The sequence below is a fragment of the Sminthopsis crassicaudata genome, chromosome 1, assembly GCF_048593235.1.
Source record: "Sminthopsis crassicaudata isolate SCR6 chromosome 1, ASM4859323v1, whole genome shotgun sequence".
Lineage (NCBI taxonomy): Eukaryota > Metazoa > Chordata > Mammalia > Dasyuromorphia > Dasyuridae > Sminthopsis > Sminthopsis crassicaudata.
This window is the reverse complement of record NC_133617.1, coordinates 704,930,813-704,957,443: the sequence shown is the minus strand read 5'-3', so window position 1 is coordinate 704,957,443 and position 26,631 is coordinate 704,930,813. Positions and strand designations below refer to the sequence as shown.

The 26,631-nt window shown below is 38.7% G+C and overlaps 1 protein-coding gene across 24 annotated transcripts in view; it reads left to right on the top strand.

The window, feature by feature from the left end:
* ATP2B2 (ATPase plasma membrane Ca2+ transporting 2) overlaps positions 1–26,631 on the top strand; it is a 504,660-nt gene that overhangs the window by 380,270 nt on the left and 97,759 nt on the right. For 16 of the 24 annotated variants that reach the window (XM_074283917.1, XM_074283910.1, XM_074283919.1 and 13 more), the window contains 4 exons: positions 3,205–3,330; positions 18,204–18,329; positions 20,629–20,661; positions 22,008–22,097. In XM_074283917.1, coding sequence (XP_074140018.1) covers positions 3,205–3,330; positions 18,204–18,329; positions 20,629–20,661; positions 22,008–22,097 — 375 coding nt within the window. The remainder of the gene's footprint in view (positions 1–3,204; positions 3,331–18,203; positions 18,330–20,628; positions 20,662–22,007; positions 22,098–26,631) is intronic. The other 8 variants (XM_074283932.1, XM_074283929.1, XM_074283926.1 and 5 more) reach the window with 3 other exon arrangements.

The window sequence follows — 26,631 nt, the reverse complement described above, 5'->3', positions numbered from 1 at the left end:
ATTATCTTCCACTCTTTCATAGTTTTTGTGCTTGCCTTAAGAGATTAGGTGATGTGGGGTGGGCCAGCCTGGGCATCCAGGTCAAGCCTTGGTGAGGCAAAGAGAACAATATCAGTGTTTGATTATTCCAGTATGGACATGAAGGCCAGTGAGCCCAAAGGTAGGTCTTATCCTATGGGGAAAGGATAGGAAAGAAGAGCCAAGGTTCAAGACTAAGCAATGGGTTGGAAAGACAATCATTGGAAATCTGGCAAAAAATCTAGACTGTCATTTATTGAAACCTAGGAGAAAACATTAGAGGCCATTTAATATATTTTACAGATGGAAAACTAGAAGCCCATGGAGATTGAGTGATTTGCCTCTAATTGCAGTAATACATTGTTGTTGTTCAGTCACTTCAGTTGAATCTAACTCTTTTTGACCTCATTTTGGGCCTTTCTTGGCAAACATACATTTTGCCATTTCCTTCTCCAGCTCATTTTTACAGATAAGGAAACTGAACCAAATAGAGTTAAGTAACTTTCCCAGGGTCATATAGCTAGTAAGCATCTGAGGCTGGATTTGAACTCAAGTCCTCTTGACTTCATGGCTGATTCTCTATCCACTGCACCACCTAGATTAGTAACTATCCATAAGTAATAGCCCATTTAATAATTATAGATTAAATAACTGAGATTATAATCCAGATCCTCACACACATAATCTAACACTCCCTTTAAAGTTTTATTCATGTGCCACTTTTCCCCTGAAGTTCTTCCTTGATTCCCTTTGACTATAACAACCCTTGCCACTTAAACACTTTTTTCTCCTGCATCTCTCATTTCATTCTTCCTCAGTTTATAAAAGTTTTCAGAATTTTTAAAAATCTTGGCGTTGTAGTATATATTATTCTTCTAGCTCTAGTTCCTTCACTCTCTATCAGTTCATGTATATTTTTCCCTGTTTTTGCTATTTACCTCCAGAGAGAACAGATGAATTCTGAATGCAGTTTGATACATACTTTTAAATTTTTATTTTTGTTTTATTTTATTTGTGTTTTCTTTTTCAATAGCCTAATATGGAAATGTATGTTGCATGACTTAAAAATAATAATCTATTTTCTCCTCATTTCTTATACTGCAATGATAGTCTATCATATTTATATACTACAACTTTTTCAGCCATTCCTTAATTGTTGAGCATCTCTTTACTTTCCATTTTGCTGTCATCAGAAAAAGAGCTGATGTAAATATTTTTGCACATATAGTCTCTTTTCCTATTTCTTTGATCATTTTTGGGTATAGGCTTAGCAGTGGTATATTTTGGTTAAAGGACATATGTTTTTTAGTTCCTTTTTTAGACATAATTCCTAATTGCTTTCCAAAATTTTTGTCCCCATTTATAGGTCCATCAATAGTACATCTGTGGTGCCTGTTTTCCCACAGTCCCTCCAGCACTTATCTTTTTCCTTTTTTATCATCTTTTCCAATTTGAGACAGTTCTCAAGGGAAGGAACCCAGGATATCTATAGTCATGTTAAAAAAAAAAGTGCTCTAAATCACTACTAATTAGAGAAATGCAAATTAAAACAATTCCTCCCCTTTTCTAAGTCAGATACTCCTAGGAATATCAGTAATAATAGGCAATTTAGTTAGCTCTTTAAAGTTTTTAATCATTTAACATATATGCTCGTATATTTTCATATAATATGTTATCTTGTTTCATGATATAGCATTTAAACTAGGAACAATATTTGGTAAGGTTGTAGGAGAGAAAGATCTAAAGGCAGAGGGAAAAGTTTGGTTAGAGATAGCCACAGAATTTTAGATTTGGAAGAGATTTTATTAACAATTTATTTCTAGTCTAGGGGTGGGGAATGTCTAACTTCTGGACTGTATGAGGCCTGTGAAGTCTTTTGCATAATTAACCACAAGTGATGAGCTGAAGCCTAGGTAAAACATTCTCCTGCTGTTTTAGTTCTATAAGTTGAAGATTTTGTATAGCCTGTGAATCATGTTCTATTGGCAGAGAAAAAACCTCCTCACCCCTGTTCTAGTCCAATAGCACTACAAAAGGAATCCTTCTTTGTATATTTTACCTAATTTTCCAGCCTCTTGAACCAGGTTCATTGATGAAGATATATAAGTCTAGGACTTATTTCTTCAGAATAGAAATGTCAGGTAATTAATGAGTATCATTAAGTGCTCACTAGTTGCCAGACTGCAAATAAGTAAAAATTCAAATAAAAAGCAAGAACCATGACTGTTTCTCAAGGAGCTTACATTCTAATGGAAGAGCTGATATATAAAGATCTAGATACATGTAGAAAATACACAGGATAAATGAAGGTATTATGAAAATGGGAAGTTCATTAGCATGTATAAATATTAGTTAACATTATTGTCATTATTATTCTAATGGGGAGACATTCAAAATACAAGGTAATTAAAATGCATTTAAAGTAGAAGTCACTTTACAGGGGGAATAAATAGCAGTGAGGGGGACTGGAAAGACCTCTTGCAGATGGTGCATTAGCTGAGTCTTGAAGGAAATCAGGTAGTCTGTGGGATGAAGGTGAGGGAGGAGAACATTCCAGGTATGGGACAGCTAGTCCAAAGGCCTGGAGAATATATAACTAATTATTTAGGACTTAATGGTGATCTGTAGATGAGAGATAAATACCTTTTTAGATGGGGGTGGGTAAAACAGGAAAGAAGCTGAAAATTCTTTGCTTCAGGTGAAGAACTCAAGCAGAAACTTATGATGCCAGAGAGCGAGGGAACAGCTGGAATTTCTGTAGTCTAAATGTTCTGTGGTCCAAATGTTACCACAGAGTGCTTACATGTTGGACTTTGATGGGCTAATGTGGGGTTCTCTTGCAGGGGCTCTTAAAGTGGAGTCCCTCAACTTATTTTAAAAATATTTTGATAACTATTTTAGTATCATTGGTTTCCTTTATAATCATCTGTATTTTATCTTATGGATTTAAAACCCAGATTCTGAGAGGGATTCATAGTCTTCCATTAGACTGTTCAAGAAATCTATTATTAAAAAAAAAAGTCAAGAACCTTTGTTCTGGTAGGAAAGATCTTGATTTCATGGTCAAATGGTATCTTGTATGCCATTAAGGATAGTACATTATTTTGGGGAGGGAGAGCCAGAGTTTTCCAAGAAGGATTTTCACTCACTTCCTCATTTTTGTTTTGCCTTTGTTCCTTTTAACAGGTGACCTACTTCCTGCTGATGGGATCTTCATCCAAGGCAATGACCTTAAGATTGATGAAAGCTCTTTAACTGGCGAGTCCGACCAGGTCCGTAAATCAGTGGACAAGGACCCCATGCTGCTTTCAGGTGAGATGTAGTGATACTCTGTTTCCACTGTAGAAATTTCCACATCATCCTTTCTTCCCACAATAATTGACTGGTAAAAATTCTTTCCAGTCCAGAAGATGCTGTTATCTCGGTTTGTCTCAGAGACTGTCCCCCCTCCCCTGTCCCTTGTGCATAGGGAAATGGTTTAAAGTCTTGAAAAGGTAGATCATTGGGTTTGAGTTTTCTTTCCCTATTTTAACCAAAATGGAGGAATTCATTCTACTGAAATTTGACTTGATTCATTAAATAGCAACCCCTTTTTCACTTTATGAAAAGCTGAACTTTGTTCTCATTTCTCCCAAATGATTTGATGTTAAAGCCAGGAAGGAATGAGAATTGTTCCTTCTTCTCTCTTATATAAACAGGAAGCAGGTATTTCCTCTGGAATGTGATGGGGTCTGGCCACTGGGTTATCTTGGTCTGACCTGACTATGATTTATGCTTATTTGTTTAAAACGGGAGAGCCAGAACCAAGAATGTTAAAACTGTTAAATCTGAAAGGAATCTTTGAACATAGAATATTATTACATTTTTTTTCAATCTGAAAGAGATCTTAGAACCTAGAATGTTAAAAAAAAAAAAGAAAAACTGAAATTTGAAAGGGATCTTAGAACCCAGAGTGTTAAAACTGTTAAATCTGAAAGGGACCTTAGAACATAGAATATTACAACTATTAGATCTGTTTATTTTTTGTGAGGCAAACTGGGGTTAAGTAACTTGCTTAGGGTCACTAGGACACAATTACTAGATTTCAAAGGGGCTCTTAGAACATAGAATATTGCAATATGGAATGTTCAAACTGGAAGGAAATCTGGAACATAGTATATTTGGGCAAAATCTATTACATTTGGAAGGGACAGAATATCACAACATGGAATGTCAGAGTTAAAGGGGACCTTATAATATAGAATGTTCTAATATAAAATATCACAATAGAGATTGTCAGAGCTGGGAGTGACTTTTGACCATAGAATATTAGAATGTAAACTATTGGCTTTGGAAGGGACCTTATAATGTAAAGTATTAAGATATAGAATATTGTTAGAACTAGAAGGGTACTTTAGAAGATAGAAAGTTATAAGTGAAAAAGACCTTACAAAACAAATTGTTCAGTTTCCTTATTTTATGGATGAACTGAAATTCAAGGAAATAGTGACTTTTCTAAAGTTATATGGAGATTCCTGAAAGGATTGAGGCTCAAACCTAGATTTTCTGCCTTAAACCAGTATTCCTATTACTGAAATATACTGTTGTAATTTCTTCTCTCTGGAGATTAGGTGCTGTAGTTTTCAAGTGGAGCCAGACAAGATATATCCAGCTGACCAGGACTTTGGGAGGAAAAGTTTATCTAGGGTCAAGATGGCTATTGCCTTGAATCAATAGTTTTTATTTTCAAAGGATTTTTTGAAACATCAGAGTTGTAGTGCCTTTTAAAAGGGAAAAAGTATTGAAGAACTGAAGAGTAGAGTGGTGAATAGGTGAATCTCCAGTTGAAGTCATAGCTATAGAGTCTCCTAGTTTGTACCTGATTTTTTTCTTTCTATTTCTTGTCCAGTCCCTAATTTCTTTTACTTGTATTCTCATAACAGTTTCAACCCTTTCCTTTCTATCCTATCCTATCTACAATTAGCAGATTACTTGCAATAAAAATCTCATTTTACCATATTTCCTGCTCAGAAACCCCAAACTAACAAAATCATAAAAGTAAAGTTATCTTGTCTTTCATTTAAAGTCTCATTTATCTGGTTCCAACCCAGTTTTTCTCACCTTCTACTACACTAAGCATTTTCTAATCTAACTAAACTCATTGTTGCCCAATTATGTCTTGGTCTTTCCCACCCAGTCTATGAAACTCACCTCTACCTAGAATGCTTTCCTCTTTCCTTTCCACTTGCCAGAGTTCTTTCTAATCTTCAAGCCTAGATAAAATTCCCCTTCTCCAGAATCTTTATCTGCCTTCCCAGCTCCAGGTGATCACACCCTACTCAGAAGTCCCTAAGGGTCTTTCCCAATCACTTAATTTATGGGACCTTTAGGGACTTCTATTTTGTCTCTACCTTGTATGACTCCAAGCTATCTCCCCAGCTAGTTGTAAGTTCCTGTGCTTTCCCATCAGCCATGGTAGGTGCTTAACAGTCCATTGATGGAGATGATGGGAAGTGGCAGCCAGGCCCATTGTGCACTCTCTCCTTTCAGCCTGGGATGCTCAAGGTAGATGAATGTAGATGACTTTACTGGGAAGAAAGTAATAATGTTTTGTGATGGGGAAAGAAGCCTGGATTTGGAGCCAGAGAACCCGAGTTCAAATTCTGTCCCTACTCCCCACTTAATTATTATGGGAGCTCTGTTACTTAATAATCACTTGAACTTGACAAGTGATTACACTTCTCTAGACTTCAATTCCCTCACCTGTACAATGGGGATAATTGTAATTATGCCATCTACCTTGTTTAGGTATTATAGAGAAGCCTGGTATATCTGAGAATGCTATGGAAAATGGGGATTAATACTCCTTTTCTTTTGTCATTAAGTGGGAGGAGTCCTCTGAACCAATGATTTCTTCATTATAAAGAACTCCTGGTGAGGACTTCTATAACTATAGATCAACTTTTTCATCACTTATGATCTTGGAAATTAATTGGGGCATTGAGAAATTAAGCGACTTATCTAGGGTCACCCAGGTAGCTTGAATCAGAGGCAAGGAGACTATCCAAGTATTCCTGATTCTAAGGCTGATCTTTTGACTACTTCACCATGTTGTCTCTCATTAATATAACAGACTATATGCAAAATAAAGTGAGATGGACTGGTCGGGGGCATTGTTTTAATATTCTTTTCAGGTCTTAAATCTATGATCCAGGAGCTTTCTTCCTAATAATAGCAGTCATGGAAAGACTCTTATTGTCCATTGAGTAATAGGAGCGTGTGATAGGATCTGGGTGTTAGGAGTCACATCATTTGTTCTAGGCTTCAGAGTTGATCAGACAAAGATCAGCTTAGCTTCCTGAGGTCAGCAAAGGCCCAGCTGAGCTTTCTGTCTCTGAAGGCCCTGTCCTTAATGCTATTCTATTGTATCCCAGATCACTGGCCTCCAGTGGTTGAGCAGTTACATTATACATTGTGTTTCTCTTCCTTCCCACTCTCAGGAGCAGAGCTTTTCCACTCACACAAAGGGATGGCATTTATTCTTTCTCTCTGTCCCGAGGCCCCTCCATGAATTCTGAGAGCACTGTAGGCAATGAAGATGTCACTCCCAGGGAGGAGTAGAAAAAAAGTAGGGCACCAGATTCCCTTGGCATCTGTGCTCAGAGAGAAAGTCAGAATGTCCTCGTGCTTTGGACTTCTCATCAGACTCAGGAGGATTTCTGACCAGACTCAGTGACCCTAACACCCATGCTGTTGATCATATTTTTCAGTCCTGCTCATAGGTGGGGTGCACACACTGCTGGCTGGCTCAGTGTTTTCTCTAAATTTTCACCAATGCCATTGCTCTCACCCATGGACTGTTCTCTTTATGCTATCTAAATTCTGATCCATCATCTGAGGCCCATTTTTAGCCCTCTTTCTTCCAGTCATTCTTGACCATTCCACACCAATAATTTTTTCTTCGTTTGAAATCCAATCACAATTCCAGTGATTTATTTGCCTTATAATCCAAAGCAGAAAACAATTTTAACATTGTTAATAATTACTTTCATGCATGTATATCTTGTCTTCCCAGCAAAGAACTTTAAAAAATTGAGAATGCAAACCTACTAAATACTTTATATACATGACCTCATTTGGGCTTTTCGACAACTGTATGAAGCAGATACAGCTATCATCCACATTTTACAGAGGGGGAAACAATCAACAATCCACAGAGTGGATCAATGATAAGTTATTGGCCATATAGCTAATATATCAGTAGTCAGAGGTGAGATTTAAATTCAGATAGCTTCTGATGCCCAACACAATACTTTTCTGTAAAATCCTGTCTTTGTTGCATAAAGTAGGACACCTAAATAATTGGTGAATAAATTAATTTCTGAGTTTCTTGAGGGCAGGGGCCCCTCATCCTGTGCTTCTCTTTCCCAACCTCGACTAGGTCACGTAGCAAGTGTTCCTTCAGTGAATGTTGCATCAAATGTGTCTTGTTTGAACTCAAGTAAAGCTATATTCAGACCATTCGACCCTTATTCTATTTTAATTAGTCAGCAAACATTTTGTTGAATGCTTACTATGTGCCAAGTGCCTTTTTAGGATGCTTCACTGTCCATAGAAGAGGGTGCAAAGGAAAAAATGAAGAAATAATAACTTTAACATTATTGGATATTTAATATAGGACAGGTGTTGTGCTAAGCACTGGGAATTCAAGAAGAGCAAAAACATTCTCCTTGTCCTCAAAAAGTTCTAAGTCTAAAGGGGGAAAACTACATGTCAATAAAAAAGTACATACAGAGTAGATGGAAAGTGATTTCAGAAGGAAAACCCTTCGCAAAAAAGTTTATAAATTACTTTGTAGATAGTTTTATCTCATTTGAGCCTTAGAATAACTTCAGAATAAATATGAAAAGAATTTTGATGCTCCCATTTTACAGATGACAGTACTGTGGGTTCACAGAGTTTAATTGACCCACTCAGGGTCACATAGCTTTAGCACAGTATTTGAACGTTGATCATCCTCTCTCTTAAATCCAGCATACTATCCAAAACATAATGCTACTTCCCCATTCCTGTCCCATCCCACTTTATTTTTCTTCCCTATATCTCTCAGGAGTTTAGGATACAGATTCATGCCAACAAGTTATAAAGATAATAGCATTTATATAATACTTTAGACTTTGCAAAGTACAATTCATGTTATCCCATTGGATTATAACCTAGAGATATTAAAAGCAGGGCTTAAGGTGCAGACATTGTCTCCATTTTAAGAGCTGGCTAGGGTTGGTGGGAGATTGGAGAGAGATGTATTTAGAATCAGTCATATGTTAGAGCAGGGAAAATTCTTAGAACTCATTTGATCCAAACCCCTTGCCTTACAGTTGGGGAAAATAAGGCCTAGAGAGGGCAAATAACTTGCTAAAGATTGCACAGCTTGTTAGTGTCTACTATTGCCAGGGCTGGAATCCAGGCTCCCCAAACTCAAGACCAGTACTCTTTTTTTTACACCACATCTCATATAGCTCTAGAGAGAGAGAGGGAAAATATTCTCACTGGGCAATGCCATGTTTTGCTTGTTCAGAGTCCTGGACTTCTAATCTCCATTGTGCAACGAAAGACTGTGAGCAATTGATATGGCTCTTGAAAGGTTGTCCTGGGCCCTCTCTTTGAGTTGCAACAATAAGGAGCTCCAACATATTCTAAGCCATCTGGGATCCTTGGCTCTGGGGCTTTGCCTGCCCGGGTAGCTGGGTGGCCTCATGCCAGGGCAATTCAAAATGCAGCCAGTTCCCTTTCTTTGAACATCAGTCGGCAGAGTTCTTCTGATCAGGGATACTCCAGCTCAAGTGCAACAGGGAGAAAAATAAATCCTTTGTGCTAATTGGCCATCCTGAGGTTTAAAACAGGAACTCCTTAAAGGTGCTGAAAGCCCTGGTAGAAAAGTCTCTATTTTCTATTTCTGATTCAATGAAAGTTGGAAGAGGGGGGTCCCAGAAGGATCAGCTATACGAGTGACAACAAACAGGCAAATTTCATGTTAGCCTAGGGGTACCAGTAGATGTACTTTTCTTGTAATAGGCTAATCCTCACTTCAGGGAGACTTAATAATTCTCTTTGACTCTCTTCTCCCACCTTACTTGCAGAAAAAGGATTTTTTTTTAAAAAAGAAAATCTTCCTGACCATTCTTGCCATCATCACTGTCATCCAGTTTAAATCATCACCTATTCATTAAGCACCTACTATGTGCCAGGCACTGGGCTTAGAAGGATTAAAATGGAACAACCCCTCTCCCATAAAGGAATTTGGTTCATAGTGGAGGTGGGCAAGTCTGTTTAGGGAAAGAGGAAGCATTAATAGGAATAGGGACTAGATATGTGATTTTAATGGGTTAATAAACTCCAGAGGAAGAAAGTCCTTCTTTCAAGGCAGGTGGGCACCTAAACAATTTAGTTGCCAAGAGTACCAAGAGGTTAGTTGTCTTGCCCAGGATCGCATAGTCAGTATTGTAAGAATTATGATTATAATCCAAGTATTCCTATCTCTGAAGCTGGCTCTATATTCACTCCATTATGCTATCTCTCAATACTTCTGATGAGGAGGCAAAAATACGGTAGAATGGGGGAAGTAGAAAATAATCTTAATCAAGAGTTAAAAAACTTGAGTCTCTGCTCTGCCTCTGACTAGCTGTATGTTCTTAGGCAAAGCATTTGTTCTTTTTGAGCTTCTGTCTCCTCATCTGTAAAAAGGCAGGCTTAGAACGGCTAATCTCTAGGACTGCTTCAACACTCTGACATACCCTAATTTCATTTGGTGACCCTCCAGCCATTTGTAGCTGAGATATTTTCAGTGGTGAGTATCTTTCCTTTTCTGAATCTATTTCCTCATCTGTAAAATGGATAAACTTACAAATATAACTTCCCTCATGTAGCTATTGTGAGAGTACTTTGAAAACCCCTAAATCTTGTAAATTATGATAATAATGACTACTACTATTATTAAAAGTAATAATTATTAAGTTGTAATTATTGAAAGCAATAATAATAGTAGTAGTCATCATTATTGTCATTGTCACCAATTTAGAAATAGTTATAGGATTTCCCAGCAGACTGTGCAGTCTACTCAGCTCCACTGCTTTCTGGGAAAGAGAGTTCCTTTGAATAGGATAATGTGGGTGCCATTTTGCAACCTCATTTCTTGCTGTGCTCTTTTCATCCCAGTCATTCTTGAGGTCTTACTCTGTTTATCTCACTGTGCTTCGCAATAAAGCTGTTTATCCCAGTCTCCAAAAAAAAAAAAAAAAAAAAAAAAAAGAAAGAAATAGTTGTAGGAGTAAGAGTAGTAGTTGTAATAATACTGATTAGTAGTAGTAATGGAAGAAAGAAGAAGAGGAGGAGGAGAAAAAGGAGTAGAAGAAGGAGAAGAAAGAAAAGTCATATGATGATGATGAATTCAGGGATGGTGATATGGATAGGGAGGCTTCCAAGCTTGGATTTCACTAGCTTTTTAATTCCCCCTTCCAAAAATCATGACATCTTTTACAGCATTTTTCTATGCTGTACACCTATCACTCTCAGGACTTAAAACTGGGTGATTATTGATCTCTGAAAGAGTCCAGAATCAATGGAGAGATTCTTTCAAACAATGAAGCTCACATCCCATCACTATTTCAGCCTATGCACTATTTACATGTACTTCCTTAGATCTCAGACTGAAAGAGACTTCAGATACCATGTACTACAGCCTCTCCCCATTTTATAGATGATAAAACTGAGAGAGATTAGTGATTAGTCCATGTCACTCAGGTAGTAAGTAAAGACTCAGGTTCTGAACTGGATTTATTTATTCTGAGTCTGGACTGGAGGCCTTCTTCAAAGTCTCTAAGGGATCCCTAAAATGCTTGTATGTTCAAGGAATTTGTGGTTAGTTTTCAAGTGGGCTGTGAACGTGGATGGAGAAAAATAGCCAATTTATCTAAATGTAAGTTAGCAGTTTTTCTAATTATGATTAAAATAAAATAATATAATAATTATGATTCTGATAATTAAAAATCATTATTCTGAGAAAGGATTCTTGTACTTTGCAAAACTGCCAAAGGATTCCAAGGCCCTAAAATGATTAAGAGCTCTTTCCAAGGATATTTTTACATTGCATGGACACCACATGGCATCTATAGAATTTCACTGCAAATGAATTAAGAAGAAGAGTAAGTAAGTAAATAAGCCCATTTGCATTTGGGAAATTACTTTTTAGTAACTGAGCTTCATTGAGGAATAAAAGCCTATAGTTTTAATAGTCATGTGCTGCTGGAGCTGTGAGGGTCTTGTAGTTATTAGGGTCATTATGCCATTTTAAGATTTAGAGAGGTTAATTAATTTGCCCATGGCCATTTGGCTAAGTCTTTCTTTGGGGCATCCAAAGTTAAGCTTACATACTTCCAAGTCCAGAAGCATTCTTCCTATGGGCCATGATCCTGGGAAAGATGGTTCATTAACTAGGAAATGGAATATATGTCATAATCTCATATTTGGGAAGGGACCTCAATTACTATCTAGTCCAGTCTTTGCCTGGGTCCGTACCACAACCCTAACAAGTAACATTGAGCATGTCCTGAAAAAGCTCTAGTGATGGGGCTCACTACCTTCTGAAATAGCTCAATTAGTTTTGGAGCAGCTTTTGCTCTCTTAAAGTTTTATTCCTCTTATATCAGACCTAAATTAGCCTCTCTTCATTGCACAGGGTGGATAGACACTTGATAAATATTTGTTGAAATATTTATTGAGGAAGATGGCAGTGTTTTAAGACCTTGAGAAGTCTAGCTCCTCCACAGATACTCCAGTAAAGTTTTTAAAATGACCTAGATGGAACAGTGATAAAGTAAACCATAGAAGATCTCTGTTGAGCCCTTCTATTCAGGCCAGGCACACATAAAAAGAATTCCAGAGTCCTGCAGAAGCACTGAGTGGGGGTGTTCCAGGAGAGGTGGAAAGCACAATGCGAAGAAATCTAACCTTACAGCAGGGGATAGGGCCAAATCAGTGCCCAGCATGGTGAAATGGAGTCCAGGGAACTAATTTGCAATTGCAGTAAGAGAAGGGCCAGACCAGTAGCCAGGAGGTCATGGTTTATTCCAGCATTAAGGCAGCCTTGGTTTGAATCTTGAAAGGAAGCTAAATAATTCCCACCAAAAAATAGGTTTTGATCTTAATCACTGAATTCATGATCAAGTAGGACTCACACATATCAGTCAAGAGTATGGGAACTAATTTTGAGCACACACCAGCTCCTAACCCAGAAACTGAGGCTGGAGGAGAATGTAAAATTTTTAAAAATGCTTAGCATAACAAAGAAATACTTTGGACTGGGAACAATCCAAAAGAGAGTAAATATGTGACTAGTTCAAGTGGAACCTAAGAGAAAAGGATGTCCTGGTTATAAGGACTAGATGAAAGAAATGAAACAAGAGATACAAAATGGAATGGACAGGGAGGGGAAAATGGCAACTGCAATAAACCTTACCCAAGAATTGAATTCCTAGAAAATTAGAATGAATCAAAGAGAAAATCATCATAAGCTGTGAGTGACTCAAGGGAGAGTGGAAAAATGCATGCTGGGGAGTAGTAGCTATGTTGCAGTGTTTTTCCAGGAATGATATTTGGGTGAGATATGGAGAAATGACTCAATAAGACATTAAGAAAGAAATATTAAAACGAAGCAAAAAATTGACTCCAGATCTATTGACATTTCTGCTCTGCAGTTCTGCCTTCCCTTAGCTGGGTAGAGGTATAAGGAGAGGCTATTCCATTCATTGGAACAGATTTGAGCTTCAAAGGGAACAAAGGCATCAAGGTTCTGGAGAGATCAGTGAAGAGAAAGTCGTTAGGTTGGATGAAATATTGTGTAAGTGAAGGGGACAGTTGTGTGATAAAGCTGAAAAGTGGACTGGAGCCAGGTTGTGAGGGACCTCAATACTGCTTTTAAGTAAGTCATAACATCTATCAGCCTCGGTTTTGTCTTCTCTATAAATGGAAATAATGATAGCACCCATCTCCCAGAGTTGTGAAGGTTAAGTGAGATAATATTTATAAAGGGGTTTTGCAAACCTTTAAAATGCTATTTAATTTATAGGTATTGTTACCATTATTATTTGAGTTGATTCTCCATCCTTATATCTCTGGTGTTTGAAGAACCTTCCCCTCTCCAAAATGGCCAAAACAAAACAAAAACAAAAAAAAAACCCTCTGGATTAGGATGACCACTCTATTCTTGCTCCTGAATTAGTAACACCTGAGTGTGTTCCTCTCAAGGCAGAGAAAAGGCAAAAATTCCAGAGGCCTGAGCTCAGAGACAACAGGCACGGGGATGGCCAAGTCAAAAAGCAACAAAATGAGGTCTGATTGAAGAATCAGGTCATTTGGTGCCTGAAGAAAAAACACTCAATCGTATTCTCTTCCTTACCACTGAACACCTAGCTAGGGCTGGATTCCCACATGGCAAGATCTACAGAGACATAGAAGCCCCAGTTTTCCAAGCTCTGAGGGTCCACTCATGCACTGAGAGGAGTCTTCAGTGAAAAGGATTGTTTACATCTTTCAGGCATATTATAAATGTTTTCTACCTTGGGAAAAACCTACCCGGAGTGAGCTTCAAGATACAATCATTTCACCTTTGTGGGCCTCCATCTCTCATCTGTAAAAACAAGAAGTTGGGCTTGACATGGGGAGTTTCATGTCTTCCTTTAAATTCTTGGCATTTAGCATAATATCAAGCATACAGCAAGTGCTTAAACAATTCTTGTTGACCAACTGGCTAACTGGGGGAAGGAGCTGACTTTGGAATCAGAAAACTTGTATTGCTATTCACTAGCTGTGTGACCTTAGGGAGGCAATGAGAAAGAGCAGATGAGAGAGCTGGATTCTGTGACAAATTCAAATCTTGCCAATAATACTTGCTAGCTATGTGACCCAGGACAGGTCACCTAACCAATGGCCAGAGTACTCTCTAAGACAATGTTACAGAAGGTTTACAATTTGCATTGATATATGGAGTTTCCATACTAGGAGTTTCTTATTGGACCAAATCATGGGTCCATGAGGCAGAAATCTGGTCAGCTGACCTATATGGAAAGATTGGACTCCAAAGCAATTCACAACTGTATCTATACATGAAACATCTTCAAATTTCCTCCCAGCTCTGAAATACTTGGGTTTTATGATTCCAACTCATGCCTTAAGTATCTTAATCTTTTTTTAAAACTGTTCTCTTTTAGTCTATACTTGCCACCAATCTCTGCCACTCCACATCTTATTCAGCATAAGCTCCCAATGTTGTCTAAGACAACTCTTCACACGTGTTATATATCCTATTGAATAAAATTCGAACTCAAACCTACTATGAGCTACCTGCCCTAACCAGACTTTTCTGCTCACCATTAATTAAACATATTCTTCCCTTTCCTGCCTTGAGTCATCCTGTTCTCTCCAACTGAATTCACTTCTTCTTTTTCCTAGTACTACCAGTCTCATCTTTTTCAAAAATTACATCCATCTCTTATGGGCTTAAGGCACAGGTCTGACCATATTGCTACTCTCCTCAAAACACTTATTGACTCAAGGATAAGATACATATTCTTTTATTTAGGGCTCTCTTCAGTCTTTCTCTAACCTACTTTTTTGATCTATTACTTCAATTTATACATTTAGTATTGTAGCTCAACTGGACTTTGATCTGATCCCTAAATGGATCAGTCTATCTTATATCTTAATGATTTACTCAACCTGATGTTACTACCTAGGAAGTATTCCTTCTTCATTTTCACTTGCTAATATCTCTTTCTTTAAGCATCATTTCAGGTGTTGCCTCTACTATGATTCCTTTCCCACTGTTGTGACTGTGGTCTCTCTGTTTTCAGATATTCCCAGAATGCTTTGTTCCTCATCTTTTCTACATACCCTATAGTAAACTTATTTGTTTACATAGTCCATAAGTAGACTGTAAACTCATTGAGGGTATAGATTGTCACTATTTAATTTTTAAATCCCTAACAGCAAGTATAAAATCTGAAATGCAGTAAACACTTAATAAATGTTTATTGACTGAAGAAAGGCCAGACTCAGTGGCAAAATATGGGAAAGGGCTGGATTTGGAGTCCAGATTTCAATCCAGCAGGGATTGAATCCTGCTTCTGACATTTGGACAAGTTGTTTAATCATGCAAAGTCTCAGTTTTCTTATCCATAAAATAGGTTTAATAATATTCCCACTAGTTACCAGACATACTCACAGGGCTATTGTGAAGAAAGTAGTCTGCAAGCCTCACAGTACTATATTAATGAGCAGACAATGTTATGTTCTTCATCAAATCTTCCTTAATTCCTGTCATCTTCCTTCCTCTAAAAGCAAAATAGTTTTTATTAGTACCATCCATCACACTTAAGATACATGGACTTCTGGGCTAGGAGGAGGAGTCACTAGCTAAAAATAATTGTCCTTTTCAATGACAGCATTCACTTTGAATGTGTGCATTTCTACATATCCTTAAAACTATAGCAGAATGTGGAATACTGAGTACTATCACATTTTTTAAAAATTGGCAACATTTAAAATGAAGTTTTCAAAATGCATGTGCAAATGATTTCACTTCACTCCACCCAAGACATGAAAGGTAAGTCAGAGGCACAAAAGGAAAAAGTGACTTGCCCAGAATCACATTATCTACCAACTATCACATGTAGGATTTGAGCTACATTGCACTATCTCAGGAGTAGAATCCAGGAGTATGATCATTAGATCAGAGATTTAAAATTAGAAGTAATACACCGAGTCCAACCCTCTCATTTTATAGATAATAAAATTTAAAATTTAACTAGAAAGGTTAAATAACTTGTTTAGAGTCACACAGTTAATAGAAGCTGGAGATGAACCTGTCTTTCTGACTATAGTTTCAGCTCTAAATTTCGCTATGCTTCATTGTCTCTGACTTACAATCTAATGAATTTGCCAACACACTACATAACTTCACACACACAAACACACACAAACACACACACACACACACACACACACACACACACACACACTGATCTCCTTTTTGTCCCATTTAAAAATGCATATTCCCTAGGGATCCATCAACACACATTTACTGATCATAAGCAATACTCCAGGCGCTGTCCTAAGTGCTGAAAAACTATGAAACAGTCCTTACTTTCAAGGAGCTTACATCCATGAAACAGTCCTTACTCTCTCTTTAAAAAAAAAAAAAAAAAATTATTAACAACTTTTAATTTTCAAAATGAAACAGTCTTTACTCTTAAGGATATTACATTCTGTCAGGGATCCAACTTGTTGATATATAAATAAATACAGGAAAAATACAAAATAAAATAAAAGAGTATAATAGAAGGTAGTCAGGGAGGGAAAGCACTTATTGGGGGAGAGAAGGAGCATCAGGAAAAGCTTCCTATACAGATAGTGCTTAAGCTGTGTCTTGAAGGAAGACAATGATGGTGGAGAAATAACCGGACTACATTTCATGTATGGGGTCATAGCTTATGCAAAGACAGAAATGTGGAAATGAGTTAATAGACCTTTTTTTGAGGAGAGATCACTTCTTTGTGCTTATCTTTCCACTACACTCCCATTTCCCCATTGTTCTTATGCTATCAGTCAGGTGGAAAAACCTTAGTTGCTTAAATCATCTGCCGATTTGATGGAAAGTGCTAAATCCTTCTAGGAAGCTATAAGTAGTTTTTTTTTTTTTTTTGGGGGGGGGGCTACTCTTTTTAATCCTCTATATCAAATGAGGCTTCCATGAGCTGGCTCTAATAAAGTTTCACTCTGCCTAGGCTGAGACATTGGTGAGATCCCCTTTAAGATATGTGTGAGTAGATAAAAATGTGATTTGGAGGTCTGATTATCTTTGGTGGAAATTGACTATGGTTGCCAATTTTTGCTTTTTCCATCCCTTCTTCTAGATCTGATGGGAAAAAAAAACTCACATCATCAAAAGGTTTTTGTAACTTCCAACTTTAGTTGAACAGAAAAATAAGCTATATTTAATAGGAATGGGACTGGAAATTTAGTCAAGTACTTCCCTTTCTTTTTTTTTTTTTTAATTTTAAGAGAATTTAGGGTGATCATGGATTATTCCTTTGGTGCCTGAATTTTGGTGCCTTTATAAGGCATGGATAGAATTTCTCTATACATCTGAAGAGTAGAAGGACAAATTAAAAGACCCCTGATTATAGTACGGTCTTTCTCTAGAGTAAGAACTATGTCTGAGCTTCTGACTCAGTTCCCTTTTATTCTGTGATCTGTAGCTGTGTGGGCCTCTTTGTGTGTCACTGGTGACAGTCTGGGAAAGTCTATGGGCCCCTTCTTATAATGTTTTTAAATGATTAAATTATAATATAAAAGTTAAAAAGGAAACTCATTAGTGAATGGATAAAGATGATGCTTAACTGGTACTTTCTTGTAAATTGAGCTAAAAGAGGAACAAATCAAATAGATCACAAGAAACATGGACTAAGATATATGCTGTTATACCTCACACAAAGAATATAATGCTTTTTAAACTGTAAAGTATCATAGTAATGCTAGGTTTTATTATAATTATTATTAATAAAAGTGTTATCGATCATTTTCTCACATAAATAAAATTTGATTTAGAGAAATGAAAAAAGCATGTTGAAGGGCCAGTTGGTGTGGTGGGAAGAGCATGGAGCCCCAGTGTCAGTAGAAAGAAGGGTTTGTATTTCTTGGGTGAGCCTAGACAAGTCACTTAACTTCCATGAGTCTCAGTTTCCCTCTCTGTAAAATTAGACTAACCAGCTATAATACATATGATTCCTCACTCCCAGTAGAATATAAGTTCCTGGAGAATAAGAACTTTTCATTTTTGCCTTTGTTATTTCCAATGCCTTACACAGGTAGATACTTAATCTGAGTAGATATTTAATAAAGACTTGTTATATAATTGTTATTCACTTGATATGAGCTAACCTGTAAAGTGCTTTGTAGTCATTAGTGGCATTAACACCAATGGAAGTTTTGATTCTTATGGGGCCCTTACAGCTGACATGAACAGTGGGGTCTTTGAGAGGAGGACTGAGAGTCTCAGTGGCTGCCGTCATGTTTACTTGGGGTGAGGTCAGAGGCTGGGTTGGGCAGGCTAGCAACAATGCTAACTTGACTCTCCTTTCACTTCCTATTAGGGACCCATGTGATGGAGGGCTCTGGCAGGATGCTGGTCACCGCTGTGGGAGTGAACTCTCAGACTGGCATCATCTTTACCTTGTTGGGTGCTGGTGGTGAAGAGGAAGAAAAGAAAGACAAAAAAGGTAACTCTCCTCCCTCGTCACTATTGTTCCCGAGTCCAGTCTGTGCCATTCTTTTAGGAACTTGGCTGGGGGCAGCCAAAGAAATGCTTTCCACAGTATCATCCACTCTCAAATGCAGGCAGATGCCTTCAGTATTTACACCAGCTGTGTCGTGTTCTGCCCTTAGGCAATGGACTCTCTCTCTCTCTTTCTCTTTTTTTTTTTGGTAGTAGTTTTTTTTTTTTTTTTGTCTTGTCATGTCATATCATTCAACCCACCCAAACACCCAAATGTTTTTTTTTCCTTTTTTTTTTCTGTTGTTTGTGCCAGGTGGGGTTGTTGATATCATGTTCTGTACTGACCCATTATTCTTTTTAAGGATATCAAGAAAGGAGACTGCTATCTCTGTCTATGCCTTTTGTGTTGAGTGAAACTACAAGGTTGCCTAAATTCTTCATGGTTTCCACTTGACCTTGTATGCTATGCATATAGTACCCATTAACCACTCCCTGTCCACTCAGATTGAACAGGAATGGCTAAATGTATGCTTTCCCACAACAGCCAGAGGACATAACCCAAATTTGTGATTTCTCAGATAATGATGCTTTGGATGCCAATGATCACGAACTAGGATGAATCAATGCAAATTACTATAAAGGGGAAAGTTCATCCATCATACAAGGGAATCGAGACAGAGAAGGGATTTAGAATGAGTAGGTAGATGTCAAGAGATAAAAATGATACAAGAAGATCACCGCCAATCTTAGGACATCCCAAAAAATTTTTCCATCTTCCTTCTTGGTGGTACTAGTACACATGCACTCTGTATCAATGGTGACCTTGATTGACTGGGAATATTCCAAGACATGGGAAAGAAACCATGAATCAAGGTCTTGATGAATGAATCCTTGCTAGCTCTATTTAGGCTTCCAAATTGTGAGAAACATTTAAACTTGACCCTCTCTCACCTTCCAAAGAAAATATAAAATAGTTGCTGAGTGACCTCAGTGTCTGTGATGAGAAAAAGCTCTGCCCTTTATGGCCAGCAACTAAGGATCATTTTTGTTGTACACTAAGGCCTCTCCAAGCATCTTCAGATACCCAATTCCCTGGTATGAATTCCAGACTATTTAAAATTAATTATTTCCCAGCTGTTCAATACATGATCTCATAATTCTGAATTTTTCTTAGGGAAAATTGTTTTTGAGGATTATTCCCAATTGCTTTCTTTTCACACAAAGTTTAGAAATTTTTCACATTTGGACTTTGTAAGATTCCAGTCTGAGATCTGACAGAGAGGATCTTAGTAAGATCTTCTTTTATGGCTCTCTATGGAAGGATGAGTTTGATCACAGACAGCCTACATTCTCCTTTTTTTGTCATCTATCCAAGAATGGGTAGCTCTCTATAATCAATAGCTATGGTTGAAACCCAAGAGGTAGTCCAGCTGTGTCTAACCAGCAGGGCTAGAGATTTCAGAAAGAAGGGCATGAGTGGCGTTTTTCTTAAAAGAAGACATATAGAGTGACTGCCTACACAGTCCATATACTGAGGAAGCTAGAACACGTAGTCATCACCAAGCCAATACTTTTTTCCCCTGTTTTCCTTGGTATCCTCACAGAACCTCATTTTCACAAGAACTTTTGAATGAAGAACATCCATTTTGAAGCTTGAATGAGACACTTCTTTTTAGATGTTAGGTTGCTTCTCTGAAATGAGGGAGTTAGACTAAATGAACTCTTGGGTTCCTTCTGTCTCCAAATTTAGGGTCCTATGTTCCTACCCTATTCTAGGAAGTTTATTATTAGAAATATTCAATATGTTGTCACCTTTCCTATAGTATGAAGAACTGCAAATCACCCACCCCCTGAAGGGGATGGATCTGGGATCTCACTTCCCCCCATTCTTGAGCCTATTCAGTTTGGTCCTGAATCATGAAAAGGAAGACATGCTGAGGGCCGGGGGTGGGACTTAGAGAAGTTCATTGAGTCAAGAAGCTACAAAAGACTTCCTTGGGATATTTGGAACTCCATACTACTACCTCTAGTCAGTTCTAGAATGTCCATTTCTTCGGAAGCCTGTCATTAATGATGCCCACTTATCAGTTTATATTTCAGTTTGTGCCAGGTGTGTGTGATCAGGTGTAAATGTGTATGCATATGTTAGAAAAGAGAAAGTGCATGTGTGGGTGTGTTAGAGACATGAAATGTGGGTGGGGAGAGAGAGAGAGAGAGAGAGAGAGAGAGAGAGAGAGAGAGAGAGAGAGAGAGAAACTATCACATTTCTCCATCATTAATATATTTTAAAAATCATCACACAGGTGTGACCAAAGTGGATGGCCTTCAGCTTCCAGGTACAGTAAGAAATACCTCAGGGTAGCTGACATTTTTAATAGTAGCACTGTCCTCCAGGGGACGCAGGATCATGTATACAGAATCCACACATAAACACACTATGCTACAAAACCACTGCTCAACATTAGACAAAACAATTCAGTGATACATGGCTGATCATGATATATATGCCAACATAAAATATAGGAACCTAAATACATGACCATGTCACAACTTCACCTCATATCACCATATTGCCCATCATAACAATGCAACAATATATATGTACCAACACTGTAATAAACCATATAACACCATATGGTATAATATGCTACATGACATACCACAATATATTTTGACATCATAACATCACCATACATTGTGACATAACCTATATTCTACTATGGAGTATCACATAGTGCTGTATAGTAGGAGACACCACCATAAAAATCCACATGACATCAAACCAACCAACCACATTACCCTAATTTATGGTACATGAACATTCCTCTGGTGATTAACTTTGCCAAAGTGAGGAATGGAATAAGATGTAACTTTGGAATTCTTGATATTTTTGAGAATTAAGATGGAGTGACCAGAGCCAATAAACATATCGAAGACATCCCCACTACATTTTATTTTATTTTACTTTATTTTTTGTAGTGAAATACAACATATCACCTTGTAGATTAATCATTAACCTTAGGATCATTGGCTTCTTGGGTCTCTAAAGCTCCCTTTATTGGGCCCTGGTCAGAAATTCCAGGAGTGGACTGGCTTCTTTGTGATAATGGCCTGTCCTGACAAGGTGTTAGCTGGGATTGAATCGAGAGCATTAGCTAGTAGTTAGGCTACTCTCGATTGTTCAGTCATTCTGGGAATACGTACCCCATCAACAGACCCGGGAGTATGTCTCCTAAGGATGGATGGTATTGTTTCTCATATAGTTCCATACCAGGAAGGCTGACATATACAAAACTCAGCCAAGCTGGGTAGTTGGGAAAAGGGCATTCCATTTCTAGGTGACCCATTAGAGTCCCACTCCAACTAGAACAATTCTAAGCATCTCTAGTAGAGTGGGACTCAGTCCTGTACAATGTCCTTTCCAGCCTTCACTGATTATCTTCCCATATTTATTTTCAAGATATTCCATATGTGAGTTGCCCCCCCTGGCTTTTATAACATTTTTGTGATGGCATCTCATTTTTCTAACATTACATTACTTAATTTTCAGCCAAGTTTTTTTCCCCCCCTCAAGAGAACAGAACCATATTAATTCCATGAATGTTGCTATTTTGTCATGTGAATTTGTTCATGTTATTATTATTACTACGTACTATTCTTTTTATCCATTATTACTCAGTAGATTCTTCCCACCCCTCCCACCCTCCTGCAGCTACAGATGGTGCAGCAGGTGCAAATACCACCGATAATGCAAATTCCAGCTTAGTCAATGGTACGTCAAGAATACTGAGCTTTTGGGTTTTCTTTGGTGGACTTCTCTTCCAATTCTCTCTCTCTCTCTCTCCTTTCTCTTTCTTTCTCTCGGCTCGCCTACTCTTCTCAACAGCACACGTGGTGTATGTGCATGTGTTATCTTGGGATAGTGCCTCTTCTTTTCACTCTGACAGTAGCTTATAAGAGGGGCCACGCTACTCTCAACTCTCAGGGCGAGGTCACGCCCAGCGAGAGCTTAGCCCGTCCTGAGAGCCACCTGCTTCGCAAAGGATGCCCGTCTCCTCAAACGGGCCCTCGGTGCCCCTTTGGCGAGATTGTGGCTTTGGAATGGAGCAAGGGGAGAGGAGGGTTGATAAAATTGACTTGAGTATTTGGTGAAAAAACCTCACCAAACCCTTGCAATCTGCTCGCCCCAACACGTGCTCCGTTCTCCCAGCGTGACGCTCTCATAAGTCTACTTAGTCTCACCATAGCTTTGGGAAATCAATGGCCCGGGGTCAAGAATCTGGTTCTGAAGCAACACGACCATGCCGTGGGCCGCTCTTGGTTCTGAGAGTCGGTAGCCATGAGCATTTTACGTGAGGGAGAGATGCCTTTGTTCATCTGTTTGCCCGTGCTTCTGGCTTGGCCTGAGGGTTAAGCATCAAGGGCTCTGGTCCTTCACTCCCAAAATATAATCTCAATGAATTTTGATATTGTCTCACTTACAGTTTCATGACCCCATCCTGTGGCATGCTGATACTTTAGCCAGAACCTTTCTTCATAGTCTTTTCAATCATGAATGGGTAGACACTTTAGCTTAGGCCCTGAAGTAGCTCTTTCTTTTGTTTATTTCTCAATGATTCTGGACTAGCATTATCTGCTGTTGGCTGTGCTGTGCGGTGTATGTTTCCTGAAATTCTGCATTCTTTTAGAGCATCTTTGGAATAAGGGAGGGGGGAGACCGGGAGGAAATCTGGCTTGGTTTGGGTTGGTCTTGGCCTTGACCTTAGTGGGTAGGCCTCAGGAACTTCGGTGCACACCAGGAATGAAGGGGAGCTTTATTGCAGGTTGAAGGTGATCACAGTCAATCAGGATCCTTTTTGTGGACTGGCCAAATGATGGGATTGGAAATGGGGCTGAGGGAGGTGGCTCATGGGAAGTGTGTTATTAGACTGTTAAGCAAAGCCGAGTTCAAGGAGGAGGCTAAAATATCCTGGTGTTGAACAGGATAAAGCAGGTATTCTCCCAGGTATCTCCTATTTTTTAAAACAAGATCAGTCCTGTTTCCATTCAACTTCCTACATCAAAGGCAACACAAGCTATATGATTTGTGGGGAAGAAACAAGGCTGAAGAAAAAGGCTTCCTTCAGCTCTCTTATTAACATATTCATCGTCTTGAGCCTAATCAGACCATGTTTGCCCTCAGGAAATCACCTGCAATATTCCAGCCACATCTTATAGTGAAATATGTCTGTGCCATGACGCCTTTGAAAGTGTCTGATGAACATATACAGGCCATTGCATGGCCAGGTGGGAGGGATCCCTGCAGAAACCACTGGGTCCTCTGCACAGGAATTTTGGCCGGCTGCCCAGTATTCACTCAATGCAAACTCCTTGAGAGAGGGCAGCTGGTAATTAGCTTCCTCCCTCAGCATTACATCATGTAGAAGAAGGTGGGGATGGGTTGCTTTGACTGATTCAGGCAGCCCTGCTGTGGATTTCAGCTGGAAGGACATAGTAGAAAGCTCTGAGGGGAAGTTACACTCTACAAAAGTTTAAGAGCAGTTCAGTCTGCGTCAGGAAACAAACTATCTTCTCCTGAAAATTTAACTGAATTTCCTGACAGGAGGGGTGGTAATCTGTGTCAGAAAAGAGCTGTAACCAGTCCCATGATACTCTACTCATAGCTCTGTAAAGCAATGAAGATGTATGGTGAAGAATGATTAGTTCCCCCTTTCCACCCCTCTAGGAAGGAGCTTCCGTCATAAGGATAGTTTCCTGAAAGGATGTCAGCCCAAGGAAGACAAGAGGAAGCAAACAATCTCAGCTTCCCTTTAGCCTTAACACATCCCTTCTTAAATGAGATGGGAGGGGGGAAGTTGGGTCTGTGACGTACTCTGTCAGCGGCAGCTGTGTTTAGTGACAAAATTACTCTTGGAGAAGCCCACTTCCAGGACAAGAAAGTGAGAATCCCTCCGGTGCTGAAGGGCAGCTCAGTAGCTCCTTAAAGAAACGTAGTCCCTGGAGACAAGAGGGAAATGAAGGCTTTGTGGTTATATTTAGAATGCTATTTTGGGAGTTGATCTGAGCTCATCCCCTTTGTGACTGCAGTAAGCTGTGAAGTCTGGTTTCCTGGTTGGGAGTGGGCAGCTGTTCAGTAAGGCTTCAGTTAGAGTAAACTCACCTTGAATTTAGGGGCTATGTAGGGTGGTGAGTGTGGTAAAAGCATGGGAGGAAGCTCTTGAAGCTGATAAAAAGCTTAAGAAACAGAACATCACAGAGTAAAAGCTTTACAGGAAGCTCATTCTCATGGGGGCAATTTACAAGCTCCAACTCAATCTCTGCTGCAGATCAAAGCTCATAGAAAAAGAAGTTATTTCCTTGATTCTTCTCTCACAGACTGCAGTACCTCTTACCACATTATGGCTTAGCAAAACAGCATGAAATTCCTCCTTAAGGGAATGTCTGTGGAGGGCAGTGCACCCATGGGTGGAGACTCAAATGCTTGGGGCATAAGCTGTGGCTTTGGAACCAGCTTAGGATGGATAGTCTTGGATGAAGGGAGAATCAGTAGTGGTTAGTGTAATACTCAGAGGATAATAATTGGGATCTGCAGTACCATATCTCCCCCTTGCCCCAGCCTTTTTCTGCTTTTAGCTTGCCACTATCATGGATCAGTTCTACTGTCTTCTCTTTAAAGGCCCACGACCATATATTTATTTTTAAGGAACTGAGAGTAAAGGCCTGAGCTTCTTGATTTATGGCTTTGGGTAGTATAATGGATTTGAAGAAAGAGGGCAATCCATTTGTAGTAAAAACTATTCAAGATGAAAATGCTGAGCTTCTTAATTCAGAGGGTGAGTGTTAGAGGTATAGATCCTAATGTAAATTAGTGGAATTTTCTATTGGACACCTTTCCCTCCTCCTTCCCCCAAATGTACAAATGTTGAATTTCCCATTAGTGCTGGAGACAATAATATGACCTTGATGCCCATTGTGGGATTAGGCTATCTGACCTGAGTAGTCCATTTTAGTATCAAGCTATGCATGATGGGAATGCATTTAGACAATGGAAAAAGGTGACCCACCTCTCCTAAAATTCTCTTGCCTGGAGCTGTCCAGCTTCTAGCAAGAGACATTTCCTTTGCTTCAAAGCTCAACTTTTCAACTCTTATGCAATTTCCTAGGCTAACCTAATTTTGGTTTTCAAACTTTAAAAGTTTTCTTCCTGAGCCTGTTTGAGCTATACAGAGCCATGGAACTGGGTCTATGTCTGGCCTTATTCCAGGGATAATGGGAGGCTCCCTGACTTCTGCCCCATTGCATTGTGATGTTTGTTTCTCACCAGGCCCATATCCCTGTCCATAGCCTCATCAACAGTCATTATGGATCAGAAAGAGACCTCTTCTTCTGTCCCAGATTAGACCCAGGGCCTTCCTTCTTGTAGAGCTTGACAGTGTTGGGGGAGTGACTATTTTGGTTAAATGGGAATTGAGGAAAATTGCAAATAATAAGCTTCAGGTTTTTTGTAAAATGGCTTCATTTTAAAGAAAGTTCCTCCAAGTTCCCGTTTCTATCCCTAAAACAGCAAATGTTTAGTAATTCACCTAGCCATACATACATCCCCTAGCCTCTTATCCTTTATCTTCTTGAAAGAACAGGTTTGCTGGTATTTTCATGCATTGGAAATAAATGATGACATTAATGAATTGGTCTTAATGAGCACATGGTTATTTAATCAGAAACTATGCAATGCCAACAAAGGCCCTTTGTGCTCCCTAAAATCATGCATTAATGTCCATTCTTCCTCAGTAGGCTTAGTTTGTTTTTTTAAACCCATGATTCTTTTAATTCATCCCTGGAATTGCTTATATTAAAAGGATGGCAGGATATAGAGGAGAGAATTTTCAAAGCAACCAAAGCAAATTCTTTTTCTGTACATACTTATACTCTTAACTCTTTGATGACTGACTGGGGATTTCTAGAGGAAAGTGAAAAGGGAAGGAGAGAGTGCTTGATAACAGATGAGAGCATGCCAGAGGATTCCAGTGTCTCACTGAAGGATAAACTATGTCAAAGTTTTTCTCTGTTTGCATCATCCTTAGTGCTTTGAAATCATATACAAATTGGGGAGATTTCCTTTCATATGATGTCTAGGAGTCAAACTATGGCTCTTTCCCAGTAGATTTGACCACTTTAAAAAAAGGAATTTCCAAGTCTCACCTGGGGAGTAAGTGATAACCTCTTACAATTGTAAATATTTAATTAAAATATATTTATCATCTTGGAAGTATTTTGTTTTACTTTGGAATCGGACCTATGTTTTCAAC